Source organism: Nematostella vectensis, chromosome 3, assembly GCF_932526225.1.
Source record: "Nematostella vectensis chromosome 3, jaNemVect1.1, whole genome shotgun sequence".
In the NCBI taxonomy this organism is placed as follows: domain Eukaryota; kingdom Metazoa; phylum Cnidaria; class Anthozoa; order Actiniaria; family Edwardsiidae; genus Nematostella; species Nematostella vectensis.
The window spans coordinates 6,472,302-6,500,106 of NC_064036.1; the positions used below are offsets into that span (position 1 = coordinate 6,472,302).

The 27,805-nt window shown below is 42.6% G+C and overlaps 2 protein-coding genes and 1 long non-coding RNA gene across 6 annotated transcripts; 2 read left to right on the forward strand and 1 right to left on the reverse strand.

Moving 5' to 3' along the window:
• LOC5506512 lies at positions 1–18,721 on the forward strand. Its single transcript, XM_032374871.2, has 22 exons — positions 1–534; positions 1,489–1,728; positions 2,059–2,226; positions 2,983–3,298; positions 3,861–4,145; positions 5,539–5,834; positions 6,201–6,308; positions 6,643–6,915; positions 7,709–7,847; positions 8,110–8,365; positions 8,951–9,207; positions 9,516–9,623; positions 10,296–10,565; positions 11,574–11,743; positions 12,289–12,472; positions 12,644–12,768; positions 13,475–13,546; positions 13,620–13,718; positions 14,673–14,889; positions 15,900–16,162; positions 16,693–16,948; positions 17,463–18,721. The coding sequence occupies exons 1-22, from the start codon at positions 154–156 to the stop codon at positions 17,582–17,584; spliced, it is 4,605 nt and encodes a 1,534-aa protein (XP_032230762.2). The 5' UTR covers positions 1–153; the 3' UTR covers positions 17,585–18,721.
• Positions 18,722–19,090: 369 nt separating this feature from the next.
• On the reverse strand, positions 19,091–26,484 carry LOC5506503 (TBC1 domain family member 15). Of its 4 annotated transcripts, none has more exons than XM_001627150.3 (11): positions 26,324–26,484; positions 25,674–26,111; positions 25,041–25,116; positions 24,594–24,852; positions 24,134–24,237; positions 23,723–23,790; positions 22,771–22,917; positions 22,431–22,521; positions 21,300–21,448; positions 20,684–20,825; positions 19,091–19,971 (listed from the first exon to the last, which is right to left on the reverse strand). In XM_001627150.3, the coding sequence occupies exons 2-11, from the start codon at positions 25,897–25,899 to the stop codon at positions 19,827–19,829; spliced, it is 1,407 nt and encodes a 468-aa protein (XP_001627200.2). In that variant the 5' UTR covers positions 25,900–26,111; positions 26,324–26,484; the 3' UTR covers positions 19,091–19,826. The 4 variants fall into 4 exon arrangements, with proteins under 4 accessions (XP_001627200.2, XP_048580879.1, XP_048580882.1 ...); XM_048724922.1 differs by having other exon boundaries at positions 25,668–26,111; XM_048724925.1 differs by lacking the exon at positions 26,324–26,484 and having other exon boundaries at positions 25,179–25,809.
• Positions 20,959–23,910, forward strand: LOC125561208. The gene is made up of 2 exons (XR_007307229.1): positions 20,959–21,093; positions 21,223–23,910. It is a non-coding gene; the product is annotated as an uncharacterized LOC125561208 (long non-coding RNA).
• Positions 26,485–27,805: the final 1,321 nt, after the last annotated feature.

A 27,805-nucleotide genomic window follows, 5' to 3' on the forward strand; every position in this document is an offset into this window, starting at 1 on the left:
GTTATTCCAGCTACTTCCGGTCAGTTGACCGATCAACAGGTCATATACTTTATACTACTTTTACTTCAGTTCGGGGAAGTCGAGCTCGATGTATGATATATATGAACACCAAAAGGAGCTGACAGGACATAGAGACGTATTCACAATATCAAAATGAGTGCGGAGGAGATAAAATACACCGTCAAACAGCCATCTAAAATCACTAGACTCAGCGAGCGCCCGAAGGACCCAAGACCTTCAGCATGGATCTCCGGAGTCAAATGGGTCTTCGCCTTCTTCCTCTCAATGTCCTTGCTCATCTGCATCGTTTCGAGTAAGATATCTCTTCTTTCCATCGCCATGTATTTTAATGCAACTCGTCTTCCAACCGGAGTTACCCATCCAGAGTATGGCGAGCAATCTCAGCCTGAGACTGTGTTTGTTATGCTAATTCTCGCGCTCATGATACCATTCGCGCTAACGTTCCTTCGATCGTGTTGGGTGAGCTTATTCAGAAGTTCTCATCTATGGCCGTCGAATTCTGCTTTGTTCTGGGTAAGTTACTTATTCAATTTGCACAAAAATTGATTATTATAAGTAGGTGCTTATTATTTAATAAAATCAGTCAGTGTTGTGATTCGAGTTCCATCACACTCGTCACGCGTTAGCGCGTTCAAGTACACGATGGTGATTTTATCGCTTTAATTCGAGTAGCAAACATTTTCTGTTGAAAAAAGCTTACTCTCATGCTGAACATAAACATAGATATCGACTGTGCGCCTGTGTAGGATACCACGCGGTGACTTAGCTGGCGGATTTCGTGTCATATGACTTGCACGTTTCTCTTCCTAGAATTCCACTAAAGAGTAGATGTTTGTCCCTTGCCAATATTCACATGGGTTGCGGAAGCGGGGACCGAAGGAAAAACTGACCAAAAAAATATTGGTTGAGCGAACCTGCCCCCCCCTTCCCCCGACTCATAATCAATAATTTGCAGATTGACAAAAACACAGCGAAATTTAAAAATTTAAAAATTGTGAATAATAGTCTCGTATAGGCCTTATTCAACTATGCATTGAGTGATATAAGCCAAGGCTTGTTCCGCTATATACGAGACGACTCAATGTATCAGATCCGGGTAATTTTAAACCTCGGTTCCACTGCTCTCTTCTCCACTGTTTATGACCGAGTAAGCTACACAACTAAATTTAAAACCGCCTTCTTCGCTATTTTCTTACACTTGAATTTTTTGTTGTTGTTGTTGTTGTTTTTATTTTGCATCAGTTTTCCTCCTCTGTTTTATTTTATGGCGCAAAATTGAAATTCAGCTTCATAACTTCACTTGACTTGTAGTCGGGATCCTAAAGGGGGAAACTTTGGAATAGGAAACGGGGGAAAGCAGACCCAGTGCGCCGCGGACGAGCGGAACCGAAATAAGCGGGCAAAATGAAGGAAGGCCGCGACAGCGCTGAGAAAGCATTTATGAATCGGAATGTTTTATCATTGCAGTGTGTAGTCTCGTCTGTGATCGAGGTGGCTGCATTGTGTTACTTCACCATCATCCCCCTAATGTACACGTCACTTCCGGCTACCTACTGTATCCTCATCTCCAATTCTGTGTTCTGTTTCCCTATCGCCTGGCACTTGTGGAAATTATGGAGGAACTTTAACGAGAACAGAAGGCTATTTTTCGCTACTCTGGCCTCACTCATTCTGGAACTAGGAAGCTTAGGAGTGCTAGCTTACAAGGTACCAATATGATGGCTGGTAAACTAAAGGCTTTTATTTTAAGAGGGACTCGCGGTGGGGGGGGGGGGGGGAGGGGAGGTCCCTTCCACTCGCCTGGTACTTGAGCTGACTCAAGTGTAAACCCATCAGTAAACTGAGGACCGTAGTAAGGGCTTTGGCCACTGGGAACATCCCTCTCACCCAACAATTAGTAAAAACCCATACAATTCTAATAGTAATTTTTCAACTATAGCGTTCCTTTAGACAATGGGTTCGCCTCTTCTCCCTACCTACAATATCCATAATCGTGCTACAGCACTGATTAAAGCTCCTCGTGAAAATGTAATCTAGGTTAGCAGTGTACTAAACACGATGGGCATGTCCACACACAAGTCTGCAAGTATCATGGTGTTGCTACCCGCCTCTATGGTCCTGCTGTCGATTGCGTGGAGTCCCAAGGTACAAAAGAAGATGTTGGAGCCGCGAGGAGACCAATATGATGAACTTGATGCTAGAGAGGTAAGGCCCGATTCATACGTCGCGCTTTTGCCGTGCCGAATCTAGTTGTTTGGATTGCGCACATGAACAGTTCAACGTCTGAATCAATAAAGTTTGGCCCGGCAGAATTGAGCTCGGCATGGCACTTAGTGCGTCTGCACCAGTCGCGCTGCACGGCAAAAGCACGACACCGATTTAAACGTCGAGCTTTTCGGTGCCGAATCAAATACCATATTATTTTCATTTTTTGCAACAGAAACTTCGCATCAAGTTAACTTTTACTACTCACAACCTGTTGAGCGCGACTTATTTTGTTTGAATCAACTTTGCACCCAATGTATTTGTGTCGATACAAATCGACAATTAGATTTGGCAAGGCAGCAGCGCGACGTATGAACCGGGCCTAAGGTACATGACGATGAATAATGATGATGATGATGGTCATGAAAGATGATGGTGGTGATTATGATGATGACATTGATGATTATATAGTGATGATAGAGTTGAGACGAGCTTGATACCAAATGAAATAAGGATTTAAGATGTTAGGGAACATGGCAATTGTGGTGATGTTGATGATGAAGACGAGACCGTTAGGGTATGATTATGTCGTAACTGATTATGTTTACAGCAATGTTCATGGTGGAGATGCTTGTATTGTTAGTTAATTTGATGGGTATAATGACGACGATTATATTATGATAACAATCATTGCTGCCGACATATAAATACGTTATTTAAGATATACCAATGGTCTCAAATTACTTCTCTCCCTAGGCGAGTATGCGAACCACCGCAGGGTTACCAGGTTCATCCGAGGGCGACCCTGCCCCGCCCGTGTTCACTCCTCAGACTGCAGCCCATTTGCTCTTGAGCGACGGGAAAAATGCACGAGGCAAATCAGCAATCATTACGAGTCTCATCAAGCTTATTATTACGCCCATCATAGCAGGACTCATCGCTTGGCCCTACGGCGTATTAGAAAATCTTGGGGATGTTCTTAGCAAAGGCTTCGGGGCTTTCACTTTTAACCATCTGGCCTTTCCGCATTTCCTGGCTCAGATTTTTACTAGTGTTGTTGGTTACATACTAGGTAAGAGCATTGTCTTATTTGATTTCTTATGGGTAATGGCTTCCCCGAATTACTGTAATTCCAGTGCTTGTAGTTTAGATTGTTTAAATCTACGAAACCGGCAGCTCACGAATGTGCGATTGAGCGCGCACGCTTTTTTGCCGAGGGCTGTTAAGAACCGCATAAGGGGCAATCGCTCTAGGGAGGAGCGCTCGAGAGAGATTTTTTCCCGTCCCTTGGGGCTGCCTTGCTAAGGTACGATGCAAGCAAACATCAGCGTGCGCGCGAATCGACCGTTCGACATATCGCATATAAATTGTTGCACAAGGTTGAGTGTAGCCTGGTATGAGCGACTGATACTTTGAATCAAAATTACAATAAATTTAAACGTGATTTACAAAATATTAGTACTCGATTCACATTAATTTTTGTCGTGACACAGGTCAATATTTGTGTGACGCAAGTAAAGATAATTGTGTGACATGTTACTGTGTGACACAGTAACCGATCATCACGTATTAAATTATAATTATTTTTTGCGCCACATTGGTGACTAGGTTGCGCGACTTTCCTTGTATTTTAGGATGGCTTGCCTGCAGCATGTGTCTACAAAAGATCGCATACGCATTGCCGCTGATCCTAGCAACCCCTGTCTCGCTGGCACTAGTCTTCATTCCAAAGATCTGTGCAAGTGATCGTGTGCCGATGAAATGCGAGTATGATGATGGATCTGAGTTGTATTACATAGTAGTGCTAGCCGCGTGCTTGTGGCTGGCTCAACTGTTATGGACAGGGTGTTTCATCTGGAAAGAGCAGACCTTCATTATGGCCAGAGAATCTTCTCTTTTCTGGATGCCGCTTTACAATGGTAAGCATCTAGCCATGAAGAGATGGGCAACAAGCTAAGCGCAAGCAGTCGTGCTTTATAACTAGGCCTTTAGATGGGATCGGGGTCTCAAAGAAGAAAAATGCGAGTAGTGAGAGGACCTGCGGTATAAAAGGCGCGCGCCTGGGTCAAATCGTCATTCCAACTAGACTGAGTAAGTACGCAGCTGCTTTGTCTCCTATTATCTTTGTTCTACAAAGGAGTTCTTTTGTCTCTATTCTTCTCGTTCTTTGTGTCGAGGTGCGGATATTGTTCATTTGCCCAATCAAATTGCAGCTTGTAAGAGCTGCGTACTGACCCTAGACTTTGTCGAGAGCAGAGCTCCATAAAAAGAAGCAAACGAGATATGATTAAGTTCGAAATAATGTCTTAAACATCAATGGTGCAAAGACAACTATATTTTTAACATTCTCTGGTGACTGGACACATAAGAAATAGAGAATAGAGCGATTTTGAATCAAAAAAGTTTTCAGGTTTCGTTATTTTCACGCACGCGCTGAAGAATAGCGTCATTTCAAACGAGCGCGCGTTGTGTTTGAATTAAATTTTAAATCACAATTTTTATCGTTATTGCCGTAGAAAACCACTCCCAAGAAGCTCGCCGTTATTGCCTTGTGTATACACGACGTTATTTTCAACTTCGAAATGATCAAAGTTAATCTACGCTTTTTCGATATTTACGGAGCTCTGCACTTGACGTGGACTAGCGAGAATGACGACTTTTATACCCGCGGGTCCTTATTTAATGCCGAAGGACAGTGCTGAATAACGTATACGCATGCGCGTGCTCTGGCGAAAACAAGCACAATCGTAGTGTTGAATCGTTCGAGTAAAGGTACGAAAGGCTGACTTCAGTCGCTGTTTTGACTAACTGTACAGCATTAAAACCATACTGTCGAAATGTGACAGTTCGCCGGTAAAACGCCGCCATTTCAAAACAAAAAGGCTGGTTTAACCGCGTGGTACTGGAACTAGTCTTGCGTTTTTCAGCACTGTCATGCCGAAGCAGAAAGTCTTGGTGGGGTGGCAGAAATGCTAGTGTGTGTTGGGAGGAGGGAGGGGTTTAAGTTTATTAATTTTTGTTTTTTTTTATTCAAAACGTTTCATTTGGAAGGTGATAAAACTCTTTGAAAGAAGTATTTAGAACAATGCTTTTGTTGTAAAATTTCTTTAATGGCTTTGCAAGTGCAAAACGTTACTTACGAAAAGTCATAGCTCGATTTCAGGACTTTCAAAAATGTAATCCTTTATTATTTCCGTGTCAGGTGACAAATGGGCAGCGGTGTACCCCCCCCCCCCCCCCCCCCCTCTAGACCTTACCCAGACCTTACTAAACCAGGCCTAAATCTAAATCACTTTCTGGTTATCTCTCCAGGCGTTTTCTTGGAACAGAACCTGCTACTCAACCGCAAAAATGTGATCACAGACGAGTTCCATGTGAACCAACGGGAAATCGCCAAGAACGCATGCGTATACATCTGCACGACCATGTACCACGAGACCGAGGAGGAGATGGAGCAGCTGCTACACTCACTCCACGACATCGACACCGCGAGAGCGGCATCCAAGAGGCAGTTCGAGTCGCACGTCTTCTTCGACGGGGCCGTCAAGGGGGAAGTACTCAACGACTTTGTGCTTCAACTAATTGCTCTTGTGCCTAAGACACTGAAGGTAAAGATGGCGAGTTTCAGCAACTTATTTGTTACAATAACACTTTGTTTGCATCCAAAAACACCATATTTTGTTAGGAAACTTAACCACCATTAACTTATTTGATTGAGTGTTACTCAGATATTGGCTTGAATTATATCCATTATATTGCGCGTAGACGTAAAATGGCGGCACGTTTGGCCTTCTTGTGTGAAGTCCGAGAGTTTAATATCGCTCCTTTAAATTCCTTTAAAGTCCCACATTCCCGAACGAACAATGTCACGTATACGTAGATTTCGTACACAAAGCTTTCCCCGCGGGACCGGACGAATTGGAACTTTTTTAAGAATGGTGTTGATATTCGTGGTCATTTTGTATTTTTCTAAGGTGAAAGTTGAAGCCGTGATGAAGATCAAGACACCATACGGGATGCAGTTCAGGTGGCGTCTGCCTGGAGGGATGCCTTTTCATATCCACCTCAAGGATAATCTAAAGGTATGTCTCAGCTTACGAGAGTTTCCGTTATTAGAGAGCTCTCTGTTATTGCCTTTGGTCGCTTGTCCCCTAGCTTACAAGTGTCCGGAGAGTTGATTGTATCACTTTGGTCGAGTGTCGTTAAGTAAAGTGTCTGTTAGCAGAGAGCTGGCTGTATTTTCTATTAACCAGTTGTCCGTAATTCGTCTTAATTCAACTATCCCTAGGTAAAACTGTCTGCTTACTCTAGTGTCCGGAGATTTGACTGTGTTCGCTTTTCCTCACCTGCCCGTAATCAGAGCTGTCTGCTTACTACAGTGTGCAGATAATTGACTGTGTTTGTTTATTCACCCAGGTCAAGAACAAGAAGCGCTGGAGCCAGGTCATGTACATGTCCTACATCCTGGACTACAAGGAGGGCACCATGGGTTCAACGGATGAGAACACGTATATTCTTGCTACCGACGCGGATGTCAGGTTTACCCATGGGGACGTACAGGCGTTACTCGATCTGCTTATGCGCGACCCGCGGGTCGGGGCGGTCTGCGGGCGCACACATCCTCTCGGGGTGGGCCCGATCGTCTGGTATCAAGTCTTTGATTACGCCATTGGTCACTGGTTCCAAAAAGTACGTGAAAGACAGTATTTTTTATACTAGCCTATGGAAGTACCCAATCAGCCAAAATGACCGTCCAAATTTAGTCGTTAGAAATACCAAAGGGATTATAGATTCCCCGATGTAAACTGATCCTCACGGCAGCGGCGTAGCCAGGATTTTTAACAGGAGGGGGCCCAAAAGGGACTTTCAAGGCATTTTTCTCCTGTGTTTTAGATAATGTCTCATACATTTACTGTATTTTTGGCCCAGTCTCTAACCAAGTAATCTCGATGTTGCTACCATTGCTTAATTGGCACCTAGCTTTAGCCCCGACTATCCTTTGCTACCATTGCTTTAGCCCCGACTATCCTTTGCTACCATTGCTTAATTGGCGCCTTGCTTTAGCCCCGACTCTTCCTTTTTTGTACCTTGATGATCAGAACCAGCCTTAGGCCTGGAACAACGCCGTTCTTTTCATTTACACGCATTTGCATTTGGAACGGTACATAAAAAGAAATGCGTCTAAACTAGGCCTTATATATCTCAGCAACCTCCAGTATGAGTCAATATCAATAAAAGTAGCACAATCTCCATAAACTTAAAAATAAGGTTATCAAACCAAAACCGTATTCCATTAGCACCTATCTACAACAGCGACGTGGAAAAGTTTTTCAGCTCGTTTACGTGTATCGAAGTCACTAGAAGTATGGTTTACAAAGGAAAATATCTCCTATACTCTATAGTGCTCTGCTTTCAAGAACCTTTCAGAGCGCATATCGGTGCCTTGTCGTGGCTTGACGTTTTGTTTCTGATTGGTCTTTAGACAGCCAATCATGTGCTAGGTACAGTTCTCTGCTCTCCCGGATGTTTCAGCGCGTATCGATGCCTTGCAGTGCGTGACGTGTTACCGACGTACGCTACCGGTGTGACAACTTCCACGGACTTCCTCACTAAAGATATGGGTACGTTGAGGTATCGTGAAGCACCCAGGGATACGGGAACAATCCTTGTATACCGTAATATCACGTCAAAATGTCACTCATACCGTTTTACATTGAAATCCAATTTGTAACAAAATACCGCGAATCCTATGACATGAAATTACGCAATTTTAAAAGGGAAAAGAGAAAAAAATATCACGAGTGCGGATATGATAAGAAAATACCCAATAAGAATATCGTTTTTAATAAAGTTCAATGCCTTAAATCGCGCGTGCCTTTACAGGAGAAGACCGCTGGTTCTGCACACTGATGGTTCAGAGCGGCTGGCGTCTTGAGTACTGCGCAGCCGCAGAAGACAGCACCTTTTGTCCTGACAACTTTGACGAGTTTTTCCGACAGAGACGACGCTGGATCCCGTCAACCCTTGCGAATCTGCTCCAGCTGATCAGCCAATGGAGGGTCACGACTGAGAATAATGACATGGTGTCTATTTGGTTCATTCTCTACCAGGCCCTCAACGTGGTCGCAACGCTAATATGGTATCTATTTGATCTACAGTTTTTCTTTGATACGAAATGGGGCCATCACTACTACTAAGCAAAAAGGGGCACGAGGGGTATAGAAACTTTTTTCATTTGGGACTGTGCATCCTTCGTCTTCTTGGAAAAAGAAAGTCCTTTTCTTATTACACTTTATTGACATCTTTTTGTGAACGTAAAAGAACAAGTACGAATGCCTGTGGTGCCATCTTTATTGACAGCTCTTACGCACTTACCATCATAATGAAGTATTTGCAGCGAACTTATTTGCACTAAGACAGTACCCGAGGATCACGAACATGTGGTCAATACCCCCCACTAACATACAGCCCTTATGCGCACTAAGGAAGACAGTATCAGAGGATCACGAACATGTGGTCAATACCCCCCACTTACATACAGCCCTTATGCGCACTAAGGAAGACAGTACCAGAGGATCACCATCTTTATTTACTGCTCTTACGCACTTACTCACCATCATGATGTAAAAGTGTTTGCAGCAGCCCTTATTTGCAGACAGTACCAGAGGATCACCATTTCAAATGTGGTCAATACTTCTCACTAACATACAGCATTTATGCGCAGTCCAGCAACTGTCATCCTGATCATCAGTGGCGCGCTCCACTACGCGCATCTGGGTGTTGAGGATGAATTAATACCTGCGGTCCTGTTGGTGCTTGTTTCCATCGGCTACGCCCTAGTCTGTCTTTACACAAAGCAGGAGTTCCAGCTGAAAGTAGCCAAGCTGCTGACGATCATCTTCGCCTTGATCATGGCGTTCGTAGTTGTGGGAATGGCTGCGCAGATCGCGATAGATCTCCAACTTAGATCAACGCCTAAACGTAAGATTGTAATGTTTGTCCGCCGGTTTAATGGGGTTAATGCCCACAGTTAGATTACATTTCATGATCTATCTTATCCTATAACCTGAGTATCAGGTCCTTTCGGAAGAGTAAATAGAACAGGGCACGCATAGATGGGGCAGGGGACTAGAACTAGAGAAAGGATCTTCCATGTTCTCCCTTCACGTGCTCGCCCGCTCCAGCTTCCCCTACCCTCCTCCCACCGCTTTGAAATTTCTTTCACGTTTTCTGTTAAAAACCATCGGAGATGGTTTAAATGTAAGGAATTGGTGAGTTTTGTTTTTCAGCGACAACTTCACCAGTGCCGACTGCTCTGGTCCCCACGACCCAGGCGACCACACCCATGAGTACAAGCACCGCTAAAACAGCGGTGGACAGACTACTGGCAGCCATCAGTGAGTCATATCAAATCAAAATAAGTCATTTTAATAGGCGGCGTGTCCAAGGGGGATTCGGGGCGTCAGGACCTCACCATGCTCATGTGACGAGATGATTTAGCGGTTGAAACCTTCGTTAGTAATTAAAGGCGGTTAATTGTATGTGTGTATTGTGAAAGACAACGTTTCTAGATAGATCTAGTAATCTGTTACCAGAGCTAAGATTTGAACTTAATCCGCGGTAAGTGAATTACAACTCTGAACCACAGCCTGCGTTTTTCTCTAGACACGCCCCTGGTTTTGTTGAAAATGGGCCATATATTCATATTATTTCGTGGAATTACTCATTTGAAATAAGTGCGCACGCACGCGTCCGCTTACTTCTTCATTCACTGAATTAAATTTTCTGGATACACCATTGAAACGCCACCAAACTGTCAACGAGGAGATTCGCCATATGAAGTAAATAGATACTACAGATAAAAAAACTGCTTATATTTCAACATAGACTTTTGTTAGATGCAAGTACTGCTCCATGATATAGTTGTTTATCAGTTACTGTCTTTGTCAGTTTATTAATTCATCTATCACATAACGCAAGGTCGTGTTCTTTTACGTCCCTATCGCTTCGCTTAGTGCCTTCTCCAGCTACGTAAGATCTAAAACTAAAACATCTGCTTTGCCTTTCAGCCTCATCCTCCACCCCTGGGCCTACCGCCCCTTCAGGCACCTCGAGCCCCCTGCCCACCACGTCCTATGTCCCACTGAAGGACAGACTGCCAGCTGATGTCACAAGTCTGTATTTGGGCGGTCTGGTCGGAATCTTTTTAATCGCAGCTCTGCTGCACCCATTCGAAGCATTTTGTCTGGTTCATGGGATGTGGTATCTGCTTTGTTTGCCTTCGGGATACCTGTTGCTAATCATATACTCCGTGTGCAACGTGACCGACAGATCATGGGGTGAGTCAATAGGAACGAGAAGTCATGGGGTGAGCCAATCTAATTGAGGCGTTCCTCGGGTTATAAATCCTGCCCAGTAGCCCTGAGATTAGTTGATCAGACTCAGTGGTCCTGGGGTGAGTAGATCTGATTGAGTGGTCCTGGGATGAGTAGATCTGATTCAGTCGTCCTGTGGTGAGTAGATCTGATTCAGTAGTCCTGTGGTGAGTAGATCTGATTGAGTGATCCTGGGATGAGTAGATCTGATTCAGTCGTCCTGGGATGAGTAGATCTGATTCAGTGGTCCTGGGGTGAGTAGATCTGATTGAGTGGTCTGTGGTGAGTAGATCTGATTGAGTGGTCTGTGGTGAGTAGATCTGATTGAGTGGTCTGTGGTGGGTAGATCTGATTGAGTGGTCCTGGGGTGAGTAGATCTGACTCAGTCGTCCTGTGGTGAGTAGATCTGATTGAGTGGTCTGTGGTGAGTAGATCTGATTCAGTGGTCCTGGGATGAGTAGATCTGATTCAGTGGTCCTGTGGTGAGTAGATCTGATTCAGTGGTCCTGTGGTGAGTAGATCTGATTCAGTGGTCCTGTGGTGAGTAGATCTGATTCAGTCGTCCTGTGGTGAGTTGATCTGATTCAGTCGTCTGTGGTGAGTAGATCTGATTGAGTCTTCCTGTGGTGAGTTGATCTGATTCAGTCGTCTGTGGTGAGTAGATCTGATTCAGTCGTCTGTGGTGAGTAGATCTGATTCAGTCGTCTGTGGTGAGTAGATCTGATTGAGGGGTCCTGGGTATAAGTCAATCCGATTGAGGGGTCCTGGGGTGAGTCAATCCGATTGAGGGGTCCTGGGGTGAGTCAATCCGATTGAGGGGTCCTGGGGTGAGTCAATGAGGGCGAGTGTTCCTGCATTGAGATCTCTCTCCGCCGCCTGTGACATCAAAGCCCGGTACTAATCCTTTCATGGTCGTATATAATTTAGAATTCCAATATCAAGTTCAAGTAGCAAGTTCCAATGCTTTCTTAGGTACTCGAGAGACAAAGGAGAAAAAGAGCGGTGCTGAGGTTCCATGGTACGAGGAGCTGTGGAAAACCATCAAGTATGTGTTCACGTGCTGTCGCCCGGCTGAACCAAATCCTGATCCCCAGGCCCCTGCAACCAACAACCAGACAGACAACCCGCCGTCCCAGTACGAGGTACTAAGAGAAAATGTCATGATAACGTGTGACAACAATAGAACCACGTTAACTCAGCCCTAAAGAGACACACACCTGAAGTTCGTTTTAGCGGGGAAATCGAGTTCGAGAAGAAACTATTGAAAGTTTCCGACGCCCTAGTCCAGAATTTTTGCCACATTCAACTTGTTATTTAGTGTATTCGTTTCTCTGTAAAACATTTAGAATCGTGCGGGTTTAGAGTTTGGTGTTCTTCGATAATTAGACGTACAACCACACCATACATCGAAAGTTGTCTGTCCAGGAAACCTTTCACTGCGCCCTTATCAAAAAGGGTCGTTATAGTGCGTATGGTTATTAAGCACATTACTTATTAAAAAGGGTGGTTATAGTGCCTATGGTTAGAACTAGTGTTTACACGCCGTTCTCTTCATGTACGTGTACGAGTAACGAGTGGAACTTCATACAAAAAGAACGGCGTCTAAACTAGGCTTTAGTCTCTAGTTTGAAGTAAGTTCAAGTTTCCTGGAAGTTCTATTAACTAATAATTTAATTTCTTTCTCCAGGATTCTTCGTCGTCGGAAACGAATGGTGTTCTTTCTGACGAGGAGCAGCCTCCTCTCCCCCTTAGCGACAGCTCCATCCAGTCAGCAGCTCCTCCAGAGGTGATGATCGATGAAACGCACAGTCCGTCTGCTACTCCGCCTATGCCAAAGTCTGTCCTCAAGCTGCGAAAGGCCGCCAGTTTGGGTATGTTCACCCTAATGTACAGATTAACAATATCTTGTTTGTCACAGTTATTACTCCTGCATAAGCCATCGCCTGGTTAATTTGCATTTGGAATTTGAAAAGCACGGCGTCTTAGGTCTAACATGCGCGAAATGATTCTAAAAAAGGGCTTCTCTTTCGTTGCGGTTATAGACGCCGACAGTCCCGAGGCGCCAAAGTGGCGTTTTCCCGGGGAGAGGAAAGTTCGATTCGACACCAGACTCCCCAAGCTGTTAGCTGAGATGCCCGTGGAGGAATGGTTACCAGGAGAGCTCAAGGTCAGTGCCCCGTGAGCTCCCATTTCCTTCATCCTTTTGATTTCTAATGATTGATATTTTACTCATTTGCGTTTTTTTTTTAAACGCAATGCTATAGTCCTTTGTTTAGAAGCTATTCGTGTTTTGTTTTCTTGATGATACTATCCTACGACCCTTAAGGCCTGGCTAAACTAATAGACATGTCAAGTTTTTCTTAATGATACTATCCTACGATCCTTAAGGCCTGGCTAAACTAGTAGACATGTCAAGTTTTTCTTAATGATACTATCCTACGATCCTTAAGGCCTGGCTAAACTAATAGACATGTCAAGTTTTTCTTAATGATACTATCCTACGACCCTTAAGGCCTGGCTTAACTGATAGACATGTCAAGTTTTTTCTTAATGATACTATCCTACGATCCTTAAGGCCTGGCTAAACTAGTAGACATGTCAAGTGCCACATGTCTCCTAATTTGGCCAATACCAAAAACAGGTAGCGCGCGACACGAAAATGTTTCTCAACTATCCGAAAAACATTTCTTTGTCGCTGCTACAAGATTTGGCACGCGCGATATAATGTTTTTCGAGGTGGCTAAACTAGGCGACATGTTACACGCTAGATGTCTCCTATTTTAGCCAGGCCTTTAGTGATATGTGTTCAAGTCCCCTTTTTCAGCATTTTAGATATGTATTCTGTCTGTATGTTACGTGTGTTTGCGTTTCAGGGCCTTTATTTGAAAAACTTCAAAGACAATGGATACGACAATGTGAGCTTCATCGCAGGAATGACCAATAAGGTGAGTCTTATGGAGGGCCGTTATCTTGAGTATATGTAGTAGTAGTATAAGTACAACCGTTTGTTTCTCACAGGACCTGCGCGCGATTGGTATAAGCACAAGAGGGCACCGCATGCAGCTTGTTTACGCAATCGAGCGAATTCCACATGTCACGTTAAACGCCGATGTACCGGTAAGTAAAGCTCAATCAGGTATAACACATGACTGTATAGTGAGCTAGAGATATACCACACATGGCACTGTAACTAATGCTGGTAAAGGCATAACACAGGACCGCATAGTCAAGGGTGGTCTAGGGGTATACCACACATGGCATTGTAACTAATGCTGGTGAAGGCATAACACAGGACCGCATAGTCAAGGGTGGTCTAGGGGTATACCACACATGGAACTGTAACTAATGCTGGTAAAGGCATAACACAGGACCGCATAGCCAAGGGTGGGCTAGGGGTATACCACACATGGAACTGTAAGTAATGCTGGTAAAGGCATAACACAGGACCGCATAGCCAAGGGTGGGCTAGGGGTATACCACACATGGTACTGTAAGTAATGCTGGTAAAGGCATAACACAGGACCGCATAGCCAAGGGTGGGCTAGGGGTATGACACAAGTGGAAATTAAAGCTGAATGTACGAGTAAGTTTAGCTGGTGAAGGCATAACGCCTGATTGTGATGTGCTGGTTTGGTTTGTAAGGCAATAATTTTTCCCAACACACCCCACAACATGTAGAGCTCGAAATTGACTTTACGAAAGTGTAGCTTTGCACGACATAATGACCGCATTGTGTAGGCCCCAGGGTCTAGGGTCCACACGTGGCGTAAAACAGTCTTATTAAGGATTCTTCAAATACTATATGTTTTTCCCCATATTATTATTTAATAAAATAATGGACAAAAACACAAGCGAGGACTCAATAAAGTCCGAAACGTTGGCAAAATCTTGCTTCTGTCTGTTTTTGTCCATCAATTTATGTATTGTAATTTCCTGTTTGGTCTTCTTTTTATTTATAATCCCCATATAGTTTATAATCCCCCCGATCCATCCAAAATGGGTCGACGGCGCACCGCCCACAGCCAATCCTGGGTACTTGCCTGATTAGATTTTGTCTATTTTTGGGTGTAGGAGAGCGTGGAGGAATGGCTACACGAGCTGGGGCTCGAGTGCTACTGGGAATACTTCGTGCGGAATGGGTACAACGAGCCGCGTGTTTTGGAGGACCTCAAGGCCATGGACTTCACCACACTTAAGCAGACGCTTAAAGCGGACTTGAACATTAACAAGGCCGGGCATCTCACCAAGATGATCAGTGCAATAAAGAAATTGCAATATCCAACACCATGTGAGTAAAGTAGAACCTGCCTATAACGGACACCCCGTAAAACGACAATACCCAACACCATGTGAGTAGCAAAGTAGAACCTCCGTATAAATGACACCATGCTTGTAGCAAAGTAGAAACCCCATATAACGGACACCCCGTTTAACGGCAATACCCAACACCATGTGATTAGAAAAGTAGAACCTCCGTATAAATGACACCCCGTTTAACGGCAATACCCAACACCATGTGATTAGAAAAGTAGAACCTCCGTATAACGGACACCCCGTTTAACGGCAATACCCAACACCATGTGATTAGAAAAGTAGAACCTCCGTATAACGGACACCCCGTTTAACGGCAATACCCAACACCATGTGATTAGAAAAGTAGAACCTCCGTATAAATGACACCCCGTTTAACGGCAATACCCAACACCATGTGATTAGAAAAGTAGAACCTCCGTATAACGGACACCCCGTTTAACGGCAATACCCAACACCATGTGATTAGAAAAGTAGAACCTCCGTATAAATGACACCCCGTTTAACGGCAATACCCAACACCATGTGATTAGAAAAGTAGAACCTCCGTATAAATGACACGGAACGGAACGAATGTGTGTCTGCTTACCACCTTCATATCTTTGCGGCCACCCCCGAATCTCTTTCCAAATGATAATTTCTTGTGGCAGCCAAAATTCCCTAAACTTCCCCCCTACATCCGCTACTGATCGTTACAATCAGCTTTCTGCTAGCGGTCACTCACATGAACCGAACAATCTGGACTCTGATTGTTCTCCCGCAAGTTAAATCCACTAAGGGGAACTTTATCAAACCTCTTGTCCGCTTAGCTGATCAGGCGCATTATAGGGTGGGCACGCGCTCCCCCCCCCCACCCTCACCCCTTAAGTAAGTCTTTTATGATAAGTCTTTTCTTAAGAATTCTGGCTACGCCTCGGTTCCCATAAAACGTTCTGCCAACCAAAGTTTTTGTTATCTTTTATTGTTCTGGATGCTTCAATTCTTTAGCGGAAAGGGAGATTCGCCGAGCACGGGAGCTTGTGAAAGAAGCAGGGCACGTTATAGACATGGAGAAAAGCAACCAGGATGATGGAATGGAATTCAAGTTCTGGAAGGGTCTGAGAGAGGCGTGCTTGCTCCCTGAGTCCGCCATATTCGGCGCCGTGACCGAGCTCAAAGAGAAACTAGAAGACCTGCGCGATTCTATTCTTATGGTGTTTGCCATGACTAATGCCATCTGGATGATCTTAATGGTCACGTTAACGAAAACGGTAAGAATTTTAGTCGCGCTTTGCAGTCAAGGACATGCTCAGGGATCCTAGTACGCTGGATTCCAGCGTACTTTGCGGGCGCTCCCAAAGGTTACTACCGCAGAAGAGCCTTTGGTAAGGACTTTGGTAATTAATTATATTCAAAATTAAAAAAAAGGAATTAAATTTACTTAGGTAACTTGATTAAACCTAGACTCCTCCGCACAACCAGCGGTCGGAGTGCGAAGGCGTCTAGGTCAACCCAGGATGCCTTTAAATAAGGGCCCCCTCCCCAATAAGCGCCCCCTCTGAGCGCCCCCCTCCACCACGAATACAAAGCTATCGTACTGCTATTAAACAACTATTTAAAAGTGTGAGATTTTGGGTTCCTGTTTTGACGCCACAACTGGCAGTCGATGGAAGTTTATTGTTTTTACTTCGCTTCGATTGGCAACTTGTATTTTTGCATATATCAAAATAAAATATGAGTTAACCATTGTGCGATTAATATTGTGTGGAGCTAAGCTATGGATTTTGCGCATTTGTTCCAGCCTCAACTCAAAGTGTTAGGAACAGACGCCCTCGGTTTGGCTTTCCTCGCTATTTACGGCTTCATCATCGTTCTCCAGTTCTTAACCCTTATCTGGCATCGTCTCTCCACATGGTGTCACATGATCGCTCGCGCGCCCTGGACCCGAGGCCCCTATAAAATGGCATGGGCTTTCAGTGACGAAAACCTGGTGCCAGAGCCCACTCAAGCAGACCTGGAGAGAGTCCGTCGGCTCCGACACAAGCGCAGAAGAAGAAGTGAGTGGCTCTTTGTAACATATGTAATTCGCGTAAAAAGTATAAACAAACGCGCTAAACCAAAACAGCATAGATAATAGTCCAGACCAGGAACTTTCTTTGCGCCCGACATTCTGGCTCACGAGCTACAGAAGGACTACACAGATACAGAGGACTACATAGATAAGAGAGGGTAACTTGGGTATTCGGCACGCGTCATGTCACTACTTACACACTATACTATGAAAAAAGTCGTACAAATATCGCGTAATAAAAAAAATTCCAAACTAAGTTATCAAGATTTGCATAAACACTCCTAGAAGGCTGAGATATCGAGTATTGTACGTTTCGACACTGGTTGTAATTTACTAAAACTTTGGAATTGCAAATATCCTCCGCATTTAACTTATTTCACTGAAAATTGGTTCTATTTTGCATCTGTTGCATTCAGATGTGGTAAACATAGAATTTTTCAATTGAAATCGTCTTGGTAAAAGCATACTCATGTCCCTTTAAATCGTGTGTTTTCCGTTAGGTCGCCATTCCTCCAGTGATGCCCATCATGCACTGCTTTACAACTCGACTGAGCAAAGCTCCACTTCAAACCTGGAGCATTCTGGTCATACTATGGTGCTACCAGCTACGGCAATAGCCTGACACCCAACAACAACTACAAAGATAGCCTGACTTTAAACAAGGCCGGATCATCTTTCGTCGTATGAATCTTGCCATATTTTAAACCTCGAGCTGCTATAATCTTAATATTACAGGGTCGTAGCAGGCCTCAGGAATATTGTGGGGCAGTGGGGGGCAGAAACATAAAGAAAATATTGGGGGGGGGGTCACAATACAGAAACATTAAGAAGATATTGGGGGGGGGGGGGCACAGCCACGCCCCTACTGGTGATTTCCTTATAATTTTCCAAAATATGGGGGGGGACGACGTGCCCCCAGTGCCCCACCCTTTGCTACGGCCCTGTATTACCGATAAGATTTTCAGTGGCGTATCCAGCCTCCACCCCCCTCCATACGAAATGACATTTCTCAAATTGACCTTCCGTCATACACTTTAGATATTGGTACCCCTCTCGGGATGCTCCCCCCCCCCCCTCTTTCTCTCAAGAGACCCTGGGTCCACCTGATTTTCTTTAGTTATGACCGCTTCTAGCTTAAAAATAATATTATTTTGAAGAATTAAGAATACGTGACTGTTACTTGCTAAGCATTGATTTTTTGCAGATTTGCGCTGTGCTTACATTAGACACGAAGTCAGCGTACTTTGTCGTTACACTAACAATTTTTATTTGACAACTATATTTGTTGGCATCTTACACAATTTTTCATGAGTGATTATTTTTAAATTGCCGAGAAAAAGCAAACCTGCTAGTTTTTGAGCAGCTATAGTTGCCACATAAAAATTGGCGACTTTGCTCCATCTACACTAGCAAATAAAAATTGTCAACTAAAATTTGTTAGTGTAGATGTGGCTTTAATAGCCAGTCTCGTGATTTTTGAATAATATTTATTCGAGGATATCAAATTTAGCTAGGAGGAAACAATCAACAAACAACACAAGGCGAGGAGTTTTTATTAAACCGTATTTTAGGGATCGTAGCGGGGTTGCCTATAATTTAAGTGAAATTAAGTATAAAAAGGTATAGTTGCATGATGACAGATTTATCTATATTTGTTCATTATCTTTTTTTTAGAACATTACTCTTAATTTTCACTTTTAAGTGATGGTTAAAACCATCTTCCTATTGCTGATAAGTGAATAAATGTGTGAAAAATCAATTAATAGCAGAATTTTAATAAGTAAACCTACTCCAACGACTTCCTAGTGCACCGAAGATGGATAAGACCTGTCTTAAGTCCAGCAATACTGGTCTTATTATCAATGTTGCATATTCTTATTGGTTTTCCTGCTAATAGGTAGTTATAATTAAAGTAGTTATAGTCTAGTAATAAAAAAAAGGTCGGATTTGAAAATATGGCAAATGACCAGACCAGTAATAGTCAAAGAGTAGTATTCATCCCAACGCAAAAGAGAACAAAGACATCAGCGTGTATTTGTTTTAAAGTGTAATTCCAGGGTTGATGAAAGCCCCTGCAAGACGATAATGCATACTATTTACTACTGAAACGAAGGACACGACTCATGTAGACGTTCCCCATGCAAGTCTCTTTATTTGTCAAAAGCTCATCCAATCATTGGTGCACTAAAGCCCCGTGAAAACCGCGCCCAAATTATTATGTTAAAAAGGTGACGCAGTATCGCAAGCCCAGCTATGCCGGCTGTTTGTAAACCATACTGGGAGGTGCCAACATTTCCTTTGTCTTGTGGTGACCCGAGAGTGCAATGCTGTCTGTCGTTGGGGCTTAACATCTATTAGCCACTGAGCCTTTTATCTCCTCTCCTTTCTTCCCCCTTTCTTCGTTTTGCCACTATTTTCGCCTCACCTGCGTTTTCTTTCTACTCTAAATATAGAAAGCATTTTCCACTGGTGATTCTGTGAACAGACCAGCCTCCCTGCTCTTTTTTTAAAAATCTAACATTTTTTTCGGTGTAAAAAGTATTTCAAATTTAAAACGTAGTAGAAACCATAAATATATAGCGTGAAGAAAATGGTTATAGACAATCTAAATATAGGCAAGGGCTTTAGATTTGGATTTTATAATATATTATGATATAAATGTAAAAATAAAAAATAGCAGTCCTTAAAAGCGTAGACAGCGGGAAAGGAGCGCTTTCGTTTTTCCTTCTACCCATGAGCACGCGAAATCTTCTCTTTTCCTAGCTGCTAATGCCACGCAGGCTAGTAAAAACGTCGCTCGCTTGCAGGTTCCGTCTGTTTGACACGGAGATAGTGTGGTGTGATCCCCTTTTCTGTGGACATGTTCACAAAGCCCGATTCTTGCGTGACACGGTTGCCTCCAGGGAATCGACCACCTCAAAGCAATCCATGACAGACTTGCGACAGTAGTGAAAGAATAGATCTTCCGCTTTCACTAAAATAGTGTTCAAGTCCATCTTCATAGAGATACTACAATAAAACAGTGAATATCTCTTTACAGTAGATACCACAAAGGGGGGGGGCTAAGATTGGCTTAGGGAGTGGGGGGAGGGTGTGCCCAGTCATTGGTATTATATGGGCACGAAATTTATAACTAGGGGGTTGGGGGTCTGTCATGTCTGGTGCGTATCTCTTCGCCGCGATGATTGGATGGTTAAGTTTTTAAGTCCAGGCGTGTTTAAAGTAGGCCAATTACGTCACCATTTAATGCTCCCGCTAAACACAGTCACATAAAGAATTTTCTATTTCCATCGGCTAATTCAAGCAAGTAACTGAGAAACTCTTAATCACATATGATTAATAAAGTATCAGACTTTAACCGTGAATGGTTATTTTGAAGTTTCCTTGCAAATAACCGTTGTATTTTTAATTATAAACAATAACAAAGGAGAAGTTGATCCATTCTGTAAGCCACCCCAGCGCACTTGACTCACTTGCGTGAAGACTGTGCTATAATTGACCAATTGTCAACTAGCCTGCCCGCAGGCGTTTACCCGGTGTTTTTCGTAAGGTTTTTCGCTATGCGCCGAGTCTTACCCGCGCGGTCGCCGCGGCTTACGCTTGGCCAGAACAAAACAAGATGGCGGTACTCGGCGCATAGCGAAAACACCTAACGAAAGACACCGGGTAATTTTAACCGAATGTTAAATGTAATGTTAACGATCACATGGCATTGAAGTACCTGTTCATGGTGTTGTATATGCCAGAGACCTCCTTGCACTTGAGAAAAAGGTACCGGTGTTCTCGCAGTACCGCCAGACACACAAACAGATCAAAGGAGAACGCCGAGTCAAGGTCTAACAGCTCGGTGTGGAATTGTCCTCCTGCAAGAAAGCAGTAGGGTCGCAAACAGAAGCTCTTGACACTTTTAAAAGCCTCGTGCAAACAGCGCAAACATTGCTGACGCCACCACGCTCGGTTGACCACAAGACAAAGGGAATGTTGGCGAACTAATTCAAAGCACTTCCCAACATTGTTTACTGTAATAGAGCCAACTTTACTGGGACGACGTCTCGTCGCCTGCTGGCGCTGTTTGGAGCTTTCTTTAAGTGGAGAAGTTCACCTGATCGAGGTCGATTACCCTAAATTTGAGTAAGTAAACGACATCCATCTTCAGATGCACAGATAAAAGGAGTGACGTCGGACTTGTACTACGTTGTTATGGTTAAATGTTTTTTATAAAACCATGGATTTATTTGTAGGACCCGTTTCTTATTGTAGATGGATTGAATTCACAGTGATTCAAGAGGATTTGGCATTTATTTGCATTGATTCAAAAGCAACATTATGTGACTTACCATCTTTTTCGCGGTTTCTGGATCTCTGCTTGTATCGCTCTCGGTCTGCTTCAATGGATGACAACTCGAGGTGCTGGCTACTTAGGATCTCGAATAACTTGAGCGCCTCTTCAAAACAGAATTCTCGCTTAAAGCCAAGAACAAGCCACCTATATAAAACAACAACAGCCAAGTAGGACTAAAAAAGAACTGGTCATTCTAAAACACAGCATTGAATCCCTACAAAGGAAACCGAACTGTAACCTGTAATATACAATGTCAAGAAGATCTCCCAGGATCTCTAGATCTCCCATGTCATTTGATGTCCCTTACCTATGTGCAAAGAGTAGATCTTCCATGCCGTTAAGGTACCTTACCTGTGTTACAAAGAGAATATCTCCCATGTCATTCGAGATCCTTGCCTATGTACAAGAGTAGATCTTCCATTCCATTACAACCAAATTCGTTGTTGCGCGACCTCGGCGAATCCAAAATCCATGTCTCGTTTGGAAATAGCGCGTAATCAGACACAAGCTTTGGGGGCGGTTTGTCTGGTTTGGATTGTTTGGTTTGATTGAGTACGCGCTATTCCCAAACGAAGAAAGGAATTTTGGATTCTGGCAGGTCGCGCAACAACGAATTTGGCTATAAGGTAACTTACCTATGTGCAAAGAATATATCTTCCATGTCACTAAAGGTACCTTACCTATGTACAAAGAGTAGATCTTCCATGCCATCAAGGTACCTTACCTGAGTACAAAAAGAATATCTTCCATTCATTCGAGAAACTGTACCTTACCTATGTACAAAGAGTAGATCTTCCATGCCATCAAGGTACCTTACCTGAGTACAAAAAGAATATATTCCATTCATTCGAGAAACTGTACCTTACCTATGTGCAAAGAGAAGATCTCCCATGTCATTCAAAGAACTTTACCTGTGTACAAGAATATATCTTCCATGCCATTAAGGTACCTTACCTGTGTACAAAGAGTAGATCTTCCATGTCATTTGAGATATTGTACCTTACCTATGTGCAAAGAGAGAGAATAATCTCTAAGGTCATTCGAGATGCCTTATGTACAAAAGAAGACCTCTTATGTCATTCAAATGTGCAAAGAAACATCTCTCGTGTCAGTAAAAATGCCTTACCTATGTACAAAGAGAAGATCTCCCATGTCATTTGAGGTAAAATGCTGTTCCAGCTGCCTATCCATCTGCTTTAACAATTTACCAACAAGTTCTAAAGAAAAAACAGAGCAGTTTAAGGCTTGTTACAAACAATATCAAAGTCATAATAAAGAGCAAAATAGTCCAACAGATCCCCCTCCACACATATCTCCAATATGTAAACTGTAAACTATAATAAATGTATGAGAAGAAAAACATTCCTGAAAAACAAAACAGCTAAAGGAAGGGCAAGGCTTGCACTAGGCAATGCTTCAAGGCCTTTTTAAAGAAAGCTCTAAGCTCCAAGACTAAATTCCTTTACCTATCTTGTTCATCATGGTGGAATCGAGAAAATCCCCTTTGACATGCTCCATGTAGTTAGCAAAGCAGGAATAAGCTTCATCTTCAGCCACCAGCACGACAAGAAACCGACTAAGGATGTCATTCATACCCTGAGCATATCCAACATCTGTGCAACAGTAATAAACATTGAGTAGAACATCCTGCAAATATACTGTAGCCAACATCGATATGACAACAACACTTTAATTAGCATAATAGGGGTAGCAATGGGTGAATCCGAGACTTACCAAGGCGCAGAGACAGATGTTTCAGAGACCGAGACCGAGACTTTTGTCAAATTTCGGAATCTGAGCTTTTCTGGTCTCTTAACGACAGAGCCTGATCTTGTTTTTTTTTCTATATTGTTTTCGGATAACTTGCTTAAGGTATGTCATAAACATAAGTTTTTTCAAAAGAAGTTACAGGAGTTACAAAGAGTTACAATACATTCTTGCTACACTAAGAATAAGAAGGGGAAACCTGTAGCATGGTAAAAAACCTAAAACAGATTGCGTTTAACAAAAATTCAAGACCCTGAGATCGCATTTAAAAAACCCAGACTCCACGACCGTGGTGAAAAAGTATGGCCCCTATTAGACCCCTAAAATTTAGGAAAAAACAAGACTTTGAGACTTGAGTAAAAAATGCTGAGGTTACGAGACTTTGCGAAATTTTTGCAAGACCTTCAAAATTTTGAGGTACCCATTGCTATCCCTCATAATCAACCTCTGGATGAAGTACTGAAAATTTAGAAAAAGAACACAGGGTTGGTACACTACACACCATGCAACAAGGCGAGAAAACACCAACAGCATTACAGAGCCAGGAACCTTGGCTATTTTCTGGCACTATTTGCATGGGGCTCAGAACTGTATCATTCCCCTTCCTACACTGCTTTTTGTACTGATGCATGCAGACCTGCCTCTACATACCTTGATGATATGCTGCATATGTGATGAGAATGTCTCGCAAAACGATCAGATTTGGATTTCCTTGACCCCTGATAAAAAACAGAAGATAATGAGATCAACTAGAAAGTACAGTAGAAAGCTACTAATGGAGCTTTCTTGGCTATGTAGGTCATAGCTGATGGCTATTGTAAGTTCTTTTGACTTGTTTGTAAAAAAAAAAAAAAAAACAGCTCATTAACCGAGCAACTGCCCTTAAGAGTAAAACACTTAAATAGGAATGGTACTCTTTTGAAGGTGACTAGTTGTCTTCCTCTTTTAAAAGGTAAATGGCTGAAAGGTTCTACATGTACCTAGCTAAGCTTTTGATTGTTTATGTAGAAGATTTACTCCCTTTCCTCATCCAGTGAGAGTTCGGTAGAAAAAAGAACTTACTTGAAAAATGGATGGGCTCTATCTGTTCGTGGTACATCTTTATCAATACTTCTTATAGACTTGTTTAGTTTCTCAATATCAATAACCTGCCTGCTTGCATTAACCTGAGAAAAAAATCAAAACAATTCAAACAAATCCTGTCAAGAGTCACACTTTTACACTACTAGTGTAAAAGTAGTCTGTGGGTTGGGTTGGGTTGGGTGTTAATGTACCCCTTCCAATGCCTCTGTAAAATTAGTAAGGAAATATGTGATCCACTTTATTACCTTCGTACAACCCTAGCACAGAAAGCATAACCACCAAGTCAGATTCAATGTGTAATAAGGAGGGAATGAGGAGAAGAGTTAAAAGGGGAGGGGAAAGAGGGTGCTGCAGCTATTGATCTTTGTTATGGATTTTCTATAACAGTAATCATTAATATTTTCTAGCCCATTTTGACAGGGGAAATATGCTTTAGTACCTTTGCCGTCAAATCTAGGAATACCCGCTGATTATCATGGATGCTCCCGAATGCATCTGCTCTTTGACTCTCTTTCTCCTCTGGGTCATGCTTTAGTTTGCATAATTCTTCACACTCTCTAATATACAGAGGTTTTGGATTCACTGCCATACCACCTGGCTCCCCCATTATGTTCTGATAAGCATCAATCTCTTGTTTCCATCTATTCTTCTGAGCATTATACTTGGTGTAATTTTCTGCTAATATTACTTGTCTCTCCCTAACAAAAAGAACAAAAAGCTGATATACAGAAATAGTAGAATCAATTAATCCGATTTTACATTATTTTATCCAAAGAGTTGACACTATTATTCTATTTGATGAACGGACTGGCAGAATTATGGATTAAGACATTTCAAGGTGCTGTAAAAGGTTATGGGAATTTGGTTATGGAAGTGAAAAGCTCACCTTTGTGTAGAGGAGAATGGATACAGGCCATATAAGAATCTCCACACCTCCTTGCGTAATTGGCTACTGACCCCACCTACAAAAAAGGGAGATATTTTGTAAGTGAAAAGGAATGAAAACAAAAAGAAATGTATCTACCTCAAAAATGAATATCTGTGCATGGTTGTAGTCAACTCGTGCTTTGATGCAAACAGCTTCCAAACCAGCAAAAGCACTGCTGGCCCTTCTTTGTTTGGCTGACCTAATGGCTAAGAAAATGATGGTGAACTGCCTCATGGCACCTCTTAGTATGGTGTCCAAACTGTGCTCAACATCCCAACAGCTTTTCACCAGCTGTTGTCACTGTTTGCACAGGGCTTTACAACCCAAAGCAGCTACTAGGAAACATTGGCTCATAATTACTGTTTTCATTTGACAGGCCACACAAGAGATCCAGACAAAAAAAGCAAGCTGGTTACTGCAACCTGTTGCGTGACTAATTTATGCAGTTTAAGAAATACCAACAAAAAAATGCCTGTTATAATAATAAGCATGTTTGTGGAGAGAAGCCTGCCAGCTCAACAGACCCAACTGTCAATTGTTGGTTCTAAAATAATCAGTTCAAACCATGAAAGGTTGCAATAGTACTTGTACCCTTGAAAACAGCTTTTCTAAGTCCACTTTCATTTATAATACGTCCGTCCTGGTCCATCATTTTAGTCCATTCCTGCTTTTCCAATGGACCTGTCCGCTCTGTTTTGTGTGATGGGCTCTCCGGCTCTACCAGCTCCAATTCACAGAACTCTTCAGAAAGTTCTGAGGAACAGTCACTGCAATCCTTTTGTGTTCCCCTTGGAGGAAGGCTCTTTGTACATGACATTTTATTTTGGCAATACTTTACTTTTGCATTCCTAGTTACTTTGATCCCCTGTAATAGGGAAATTGTAACGAATTCTGTATGAGCTGTTTTTCATAATACAAAACCAGTCAAATATTTCATTGAAGTAAAACTTTAAATCACAAATGAAATCTGAAAAATGAAATCCCTGTTGCTTGCTTCAATGACACAGAAGCCCTGTTAGGTCTTTAGTTCTGCAAAAAGAATAAAAATAACTCGGCTACAGGACGTAACGAAAACATTTATAGAGGATATTGTCATTGTATCGTTTTACACGATGAACCACTCTATTTAATTGTAATCCAGGAATATTTTGTGAGGTAAAATCAAGAAATGTTTTATTGCGAAATCAAAATTTCATAACAACCTTTCAGCACGATAATGTTGAGATCCTACATATTCTTACCATAGATAAAATAAAAATCCTTCATTTCCTGAGTAACCTCCGATAGCATTGCATGTCAAGTGCTTGTCGAAATTTTCATTTTTCTGAGAAATTTTCGACAGCATACAACCATCAAATTTACAACTAAACAACCTACTCTTTCTTCCGTGAGAGAAACGGGGGAGACTGGGACTTGTTTTAGATTTCCGGTGCAAATCTACAAAAAACCCATTATAAGATAAAAAAAAAGTGTTTATTTATTTTACATAGGTTCAAAGAAATAATCATAATATTATAATAAAAGGAAAATTAAGATGGTGATGACACCGAAGAATTATTTTTTTTCAAACATTTCGCTCGTCTGGCACCTGTAAAGCGTGGGTTGCCTGTGTTATTTTGCATGTGACCGACTTACGGTGTTTTGGTCGGTAGAGCTTCGTTTCCATCACCCAGCTGGCCAGGTTGCCCTTGGTCGTGAGAGAACTGGGAACTAGTCTACGCTTGGTTACGAACTTATCACACGAACGGCGGCGAGTTCCGAACCTTTTCCCGAACAATTCGCTGAACCAAAGACTGCCAAAAATACAAGTAACGTTCACATGAAGACATAAATCGTCGCTAGAACAACCCATATGGATACGTTTTTCTAGGAGTGGTTTAATATTAACAGCACGGGCTTGATAGTCTTGGATTTACGAAAAAGGGCTGTCTGAGTTATGGAACCGAGCACATTGTTTACAGCAGGCCTCGTTTCCATAACTCAGATTGACCTTCTCACTCACTTTTTCTGATACTTATAAGGGCTTGAAATTATAAAGGCTAGTCTATTTATCCAGGTATTTTTTTAGATTTTACTATATAGCAGGTATATATAGTGTTGTGCGATAAGTCCCCGGGAAGTGTGTGGTTAACTTGAGGTTTAGAGCACTTTTGGAATAAGTTTCGGGATAAGTGAATAGCATCACATGTACTTTGCAAAAGTCATGCCAGTTTCTGGTTTGAGTCTCTTTCTCCTCTGGAGCAAGCATTTCCATGTATCAGCGTGTGGCAAGCTGCATGGCGAAATGTGCTAAAACGAATATGATTGCCCCCCCTCCCCATGAATGATAACTGATGCCAGATGAAAATTATTTATTTTCATTTTTTTTAGTAACTGCTATCTTCATAGTGATTGGTACAAATGGGGGCACATGTCCCTAGTGCCCCACCCCCTGCTACAGCCTTGACTTGCTTAAGTGTACTGGCTATGAAAGATAAGGGCTTGACTTGACTGCAGTTTTTTCCCGAGGGGTTGGGGGCTTTTCTCAGTTTTGTACAGGGTCAAAGTCTAACCCCCCACCCTTCCTCAGGAGCATGGGTGTGGGAGTTTCAATAATTACAAGGCTGGAGGGAAAACCACAAGTTGGATGATGGAGACTAGCCAACTAAATAAGGTCACATGAGGACTTGATGATTGATGTAAATCACTAGGACAGTATAGGACAGTATTAGAACAAAGGTTGA

Bases quoted from the DNA above. Each gene is read 5' to 3' on its own strand.
- LOC5506512 (XM_032374871.2), top strand. From the start codon at position 154: ATGAGTGCGGAGGAGATAAAATACACCGTCAAACAGCCATCTAAAATC. The intron at 6,916-7,708 runs GTACGTGAAAGA...ATTGGTCTTTAG, and splicing joins TTGGTCACTGGTTCCAAAAA to ACAGCCAATCATGTGCTAGG. The intron at 13,719-14,672 runs GTAAGTAAAGCT...TTTTGGGTGTAG, and splicing joins CGTTAAACGCCGATGTACCG to GAGAGCGTGGAGGAATGGCT.
- LOC5506503 (XM_048724922.1), bottom strand. From the start codon at position 25,899: ATGTCATGTACAAAGAGCCTTCCTCCAAGGGGAACACAAAAGGATTGC. The intron at 24,238-24,593 runs GTACTAAAGCAT...TTTTTTTCTCAG, and splicing joins TCCTAGATTTGACGGCAAAG to GTTAATGCAAGCAGGCAGGT. The intron at 22,522-22,770 runs GTAAAGGAATTT...TTTTTTCTTTAG, and splicing joins CACCATGATGAACAAGATAG to AACTTGTTGGTAAATTGTTA.